The following is a 6181-nucleotide window of genomic DNA, read 5'->3' as shown; positions in this document are numbered from 1 at the left end:
TGTAAGCTAGCTTTCTTACAGATTATTTGCATATCGGTAGTTTTTCTGGGAACAACTCAAAAATAACAATTTTGTCGCTTGAGCTACCATCTTGTTTTTATCTTACGCCGCAACAATTCTTTAGAAAAAAAAACCTCTTGCAAGCGGATTAGATGTACGTCTTTATTTTTTCACTGCTCAAAGCATCAATCGGTTCTACGAACTGCTTAACATACACGTCACTGTTCCTTCCAAAAGCATCCGCATATGAACACGATCCGATCCTTCCACAGACAAAGCATATGCGTCTCAATCCATACCAAGGTGCACCCGACGCTCAAGATCAACAGCCCGAGCGCAGCATGCCACTATCGCAAACACAGCTTCACCGTGATCTTCATCCGATCCTCGGGCAGCATCGGCGGAGGCATCGCAAGGCATCCCACACCCAGGAGCCGTGCGCCCGGGCTCGGGAAGTCCTTTGTTTCGGCTGCGGCTCAAAATTCAATTGTTTGCTTCTTAACCGCGCGCAGCGGAGATACATTTTTCATCTTTCAGTTGCTGCTCCGTTTCTCCCGAGCTGCCCCTTAAATAACCCATAAAACTCTAATGAGGTGCCGCCGGCCAACCATTCCGACATATGAGCCCGCATGTGGGAGGTGCAATCTACGGTTCACCTGGCTCCGACCGGCCCCTGGATGCCGCTTTCCCCGGGCACCCGGGTCACCGTCATTAGCGCACATCGCCCGGCGGTGTGAATGTGTGTGTGTGTGTAAGTGTGGTGTGATTACCGTAATCCATGAATGGGACGTTGAAGGATGATTTTCTAATGTGGGTTTATGGATTATTGTAATTTATTTTTATCTCAACATACGCTCCCGTGTGCGCATATACGGTGTGCGCATGTTGGACCGCAGCCGAAAAAAAACCTGCTGAGTGGGTTGATTTTACAAAAGTTTTTTTTTGCACTTCATTTTCTTTTGCGAAGTGGTTTTGAACGATTTCAGCCCGTACTGAGGCGGGTTGAGCGGTTTTTGCGCATTGAATAGAAGGCTTAAAAAAAGGTTCCACCACACGAGACTAAGCAAAGCGGTTGGATTTAGGAAAGATTTCGGTTTTCTCCGAAGAAAGCGCCAGAATATGTTTGGTAATTTAAAACAGAAACAGTTTGGTAGAAAAACTCAAGTTTTATTTGCTGCCAGCTACATACTTCTGAATATTTATTAGTTTTTTTTCGTTCCAGCATAATCTTCCACGGTCTCACTCAAGCGAGACACAACCTCACAATAAACAGTGTTCAGAACCATTCTATTGTTAGAAACAACATGCACCCGCTAATTCATTTCCGAATCTTGGAGTCTTCCATGCCACAACCGCACAAACCACACACGCCCAAACCAAAAGATCCTTCCCACTGGCCAAGATTTCCGTCCTTCGTTCGCGTCTACGTCCGGAACATAAAAAGACACCAATTAAATTGATTTAGCTAATTAAGCGCTTTCGGAAGGATCCCGATGCGGTTGCGCCCGCTTGCGCCGGACCGGCCATCAGAGATTCATCCGACCGCACCGTCCGCAAACACGACCCGGGCGAAACAAATGCCCGGCTAGAAGTGCGCCCCCGGTGCAGGTTTGGGTCACCGTGGTAACGGCGGCGTATATCCATTCGACCGCAGTGCAACCGCAACGCAATCAATTATGGCTTCCTTTCATTATCTAGCTGTCCATCATCGCTGCATCACTGCAAGGCGCAGGCCAGCCTATCAAAGTCGAATTCGTGTCGCCGATATCAAAGGGCCGCACCGGAGTGCAAGCCGCAAGCCGGCCAAAGGCGAACGAGACGCAGCATGTGCATTAAAGTCATTTTCGTGTGCAGGCCCAACACGTCGGTCGCTTTCCTTGGGCTTGAAATCCGTGGAAAAGTTCAAGAGAGTTGCTGAGATTCACTTTCATGTTTAATGTTGACCGGAATTGAAAATCTTGAAATTTAATGGAAGTCTTTCGAGAACGATTATAGATAGACACCTGTTAGAGATAATGTTCCCTCCCAAAATGGTCAACGGAACTCAGTATTCCAGCTAACAGGGGAGGTCTTCCGGATCAATCGGATTTGGGAAAAGGTCTACCAAAATCTACCACCTTGACTGTTCCACTTCGAGCGAATTCCAATAACAATGGTCTTTAGAAACCCTTCGGCAAACCTGTTGCCAACCGAGGGATGAGATTATATGACCTTCGTTCTTCCTCCAAGATGTGTGTGGATGTAATTTTCTTCAGCCAAAAGAAAAGTGCAACGCAGCTCAAACAAATGTTACCACCACCCAGGGTGTGCGATCGTGGGTCCCGGGACGCGCTTCCGTAAAGTAACCGTATAATTGACCGATCGACCGGCCCCGATTCCATATGGTCGACGTGAGCAGTGGAATCGGGTCGGAAAATTGGTCCTCGAGCATCCTTAGAAATATCTCCTACCGGGGAAAGGTGCGTAACGATGTTTTGACACGGTTTCGGAGCTCGAAAATGTGCTTCATAAACACTGTTATTATGATACAACACGATGATGAACAGAAGGTTAGGTAACAGCAGGAACAACGGCAGCAGAATTTATTCTGCCGAAGAAAATTGAAAACATCATGGAAAGATGGGAGTGTTATGCTTTAATTAGACATTTAAAGTCATTTAATTGGCGGAGGAAAGGATCTAAGAAACCGCCACACGAGGTTCTTGTTTGTTTGACAGTCGGTGGAAAACCATACTTTCCAATGAGGATCATTTCTAGCGTAAATGGGGTCTTGAGATTGGAGTCTGTATGTTCTGAAAATTATATTCTATACGATCTATTTTACAGTGACGAGCATAGGCGCATCAGTTGAAACGGGTTCCGGCAGCTCAGCAGTTTTAGCTCCTCGTTGAATCCTGGTTTGTGCTCCTGGATCCACTTGCGATCAAGATAGTATTGTATGCAGCTCTCGTATTCAGCTTCGTTGTAGGAATCCACACGGATTGGCACAAACGGGTCGAGATGCTCGAAGCCCTCGCGATGCAGCAAACTCTTTGGCAGACAGGATGACGTCCAGTGTTCGATTTGCGCAAGGCGATCGACCGTCAGCACACACACACCGTTGGTCCAATCGTTGCGCGTGATGTCCAAGAAGGGATTTGCAAACGGGATGCGTGTGTCCGGATGGAAAAATGCATTGAAACCATCAATCATTACCATGGTTTTCACCTGGCCCGAGCAAGAGTGTAGCTTGAGCTCGTGCAGGAGGGCTGCGATAATGTCGCTGGCAAATTTTGCCCGACGAATCCCGTGCTCGACGAGGCCAACAAGCGATGAACCGGCCGGAGTCGTTTCACGCTTAGACCAAACGTAATCGCTGCTCACTGTGAGACCGAGTCGGTTCAGAAGTGGCCCATTTTGGCGCTTGAAATGCACCAACCAAGCGGCTCCAACCAATGGCAAATCCGTTGCACCATCGATCGTCCTTACGTTGTCCGTTCCTAGACCTCTTCTCATCCAGTTTGGCACCCAAGGAACGTGCACCAGGACATATTGCTGTTGATAACCGTAGTGCAACAAGTGGGTCAGCGTGAGTGACTTTCCAGCACCATCCTCTCCGTACAGCACGAATCGGTTTACCGGACGATCGAAATCGTTTCGCTGCAGGTGCTCCATTATTTCCACCGCCGGCTGCCGAACCATGAGGCAACACTCGTTAAAAGTTTTAACCTGCTTCTCGAAGTTCTTCGGTACGCCACGATGGGCAAATATTTGTCGGTATACTTCCACTGGCACGGTGTAGAATCGGCTCAAAGCAGTGCGGTCGTGGTTTACAGGGTTTTGTTCCGATGTGCGAAACTCATCGAGCTTCTGCATCAAACTGTTGGCCGTTACCGTGGAATATAGCACACGTCCTGGGTAAACGCTCCTTATCATCTGCCCGAACATGTTTAAATAAAGATTCGCAATTGATTGTGCTTTAGTGTACACTATGCAAATAGCGTCTAGTAAGGAAAAAGAAACGAAAAAAACATTTGATGAATTTGTTTTTTCAACAAGAGTCAGCATATTACTTACCAAAATGTACGATTTTCGTTATCCACTCAAAGAACACAATTGAAGTGTAGTATTCCTTCCTAATTGAGTTTATTTCCTTCATGTGCACGATGGACCGCTTCGCAAGGATTATTTTGACATTTCCAATGTGTACATGCTAATTGTCAAACCACACTGGATCCTTGTTTGTTTACGTTTGTTGCCGTTGTGTTTCCATGGCCTGCTAAAATATTTTTGAATCAAAAAGAGTTCAGAAACAGATTAGATTGCGTTTAATGTCGCATAAAACGAACGAAAAATGCTTTTACATCTTACATTCGCTCGACCTCGAACTTTTTCAGCAACCAGCGCAAAAAACCTTCAAACGTACCTTCAAGGGCGGGAAAAGGGAAGACGTAGCCATCGCAAACGTAAAACGAAAGCAAAAAATGCTAAAAGTAATTTTCTCTCAATCAACATCACAAATTAAAATGAGAAATACCATTAATTTTGTCACGCTTAAATAAACTAATAAGTCGGTAATGAGGAAGCGGCGTGGGCCTCTTGCTGGAAGTGCCCTTGCCACCAGTGAGGAATGCGAAAAGCAGAAGGTAAGTATGTGGAGAGAAAAGCTGAGAAAAGAAAAATAACGTCTTCAGGATTGATGATAAAACGTTACATTGAACGAAGGCACGGGAATAGCTTCGCTCAGGCGCGCCATGTAAGGTATAAATTGTTTTCCAGTATTGATAGTCCATCACCGATGCGGCCGATGATCAATCAGCAATCGTCATGTTTCTCCCGATTTCTTCTTCTTGCGAGGTTTAGTATTCAAATTAAAGGATGATAATTATCACTGTGAAGTTACTTACTTTGCATAGAGTTACTTGACGGAAAACGTTGCTGCGTTTCTTCTAAATATATATGAAAAGAAGGAGAATTTAATCACAACAGCAACTTGTCCCTTCCTAAGGCAGCATAATACAAACAAAGTCGCTATTGGAACAAACTCACTCAAGCATATGTATGCTCACCGCACGTGCAGTCGAGTACGTCGCACGTGTTTCAGTCAATCGTTGCGAATCGGATTTTCCATGGTTCTAGCGTGAAACAAAATGAATCGTAATGATGCGGAAAAAATGTGCGCCGCGAAAATGGTTCGTCGCTTGCGGAAAGATTAGTTGAGCAGCATGATAAATTTATGCAACGGTTTTATTGGAGTATATTTTCATGACCATATGAAAAGGCCGTCAAATATTCAAAGTAAAAGAATAAAATGGTGAAGATAAGTATCGATCATTTTTCGACACTATTGGACATAGTAGAAACCAGTCCTAGTTTTTGCAAACCAGTTTGAATCCTGTTTGTTTTCCCCTCAGCTAATTACCTTCCGCTTCCAATCCGAATAAAAGCCCGTGGCATGCCGAAGTGGATTGTTTACTCCCAAAAGTAGCGTTAAACCATACCGTACATGGTACCGCGTGTACCGGTACCATCACCATTTTCGATGCGAACCTTAAATAGCCCGGTAACAGGCAGAGTACCGGTATTGACCCGGCGAAGCTCATTTTCGAGGGCTCGGGCTATTCCACTTTTGATAGGTTACGGTTGAAACTGTCCAATCAGGCAATCGAATGGATCGAACCGCGGCCGGAGAAAGGGAAGGAAGAGAGAGAAAGAGGCCATCGAGAGATCCCGGTGAGGGGGCTCGGGCGCATCGAAATGGCCGGAATGATTGCGCGCGACGTTCCGTTCGAACGAAACGCGGTGGAAAACTGATTTCTGCACCGAGGGAAGCTGGCGGTGCCACATCGGGTAGTCGGGTAGTCGGCCGCCTCGTTGGAAGCCTTTCCTGTGCGCCACACCCCCTCCGGGAGGCCTGACCGCATGCATCGCCCCGGTGCCATGGTGAACAAATCAAACATCGACGTCGGGTCGCCCGAGCGCTTTGATGGTTTACGTGTTGGGCCTGTTTTATACGGTGTGTAATATTGATTAAATAATGATTACACGTGAAATAATTATTGGAAATGACTTGTCTCTTTTTCCGACCGACGGCCTGCTAGCCCGCGAGAACCCCGCCAAGCGGTTTATTTATCGCAGTCCCCCCGGGCCTTCCGTGCCACCCGAGTCCTCCTTATTTTCTCCTCCCTCGGAGCGCACCATT

General features: G+C 46.5%; 1 protein-coding gene across 1 annotated transcript; it reads right to left on the bottom strand.

Moving 5' to 3' along the window:
• Positions 1-2820: 2820 nt before the first annotated feature.
• LOC131282177 (small ribosomal subunit protein mS29-like) lies at positions 2821-3915 on the bottom strand. The gene has a single exon (XM_058311582.1). It carries the CDS (start codon positions 3913-3915, stop codon positions 2821-2823), a length of 1095 nt encoding a protein of 364 aa, XP_058167565.1.
• Positions 3916-6181: the final 2266 nt, after the last annotated feature.

Source organism: Anopheles ziemanni, chromosome 2 (genome assembly GCF_943734765.1).
Source record: "Anopheles ziemanni chromosome 2, idAnoZiCoDA_A2_x.2, whole genome shotgun sequence".
Lineage (NCBI taxonomy): Eukaryota > Metazoa > Arthropoda > Insecta > Diptera > Culicidae > Anopheles > Anopheles ziemanni.
Note: the sequence above shows the minus strand (reverse complement) of the source record. Positions and strands in the feature narration are given on the sequence as shown.

What these genes read in the sequence shown, in the direction of transcription:
- LOC131282177 (XM_058311582.1), bottom strand. Translation starts at nt 3,915, where the DNA reads ATGATAAGGAGCGTTTACCCAGGACGTGTGCTATATTCCACGGTAACG.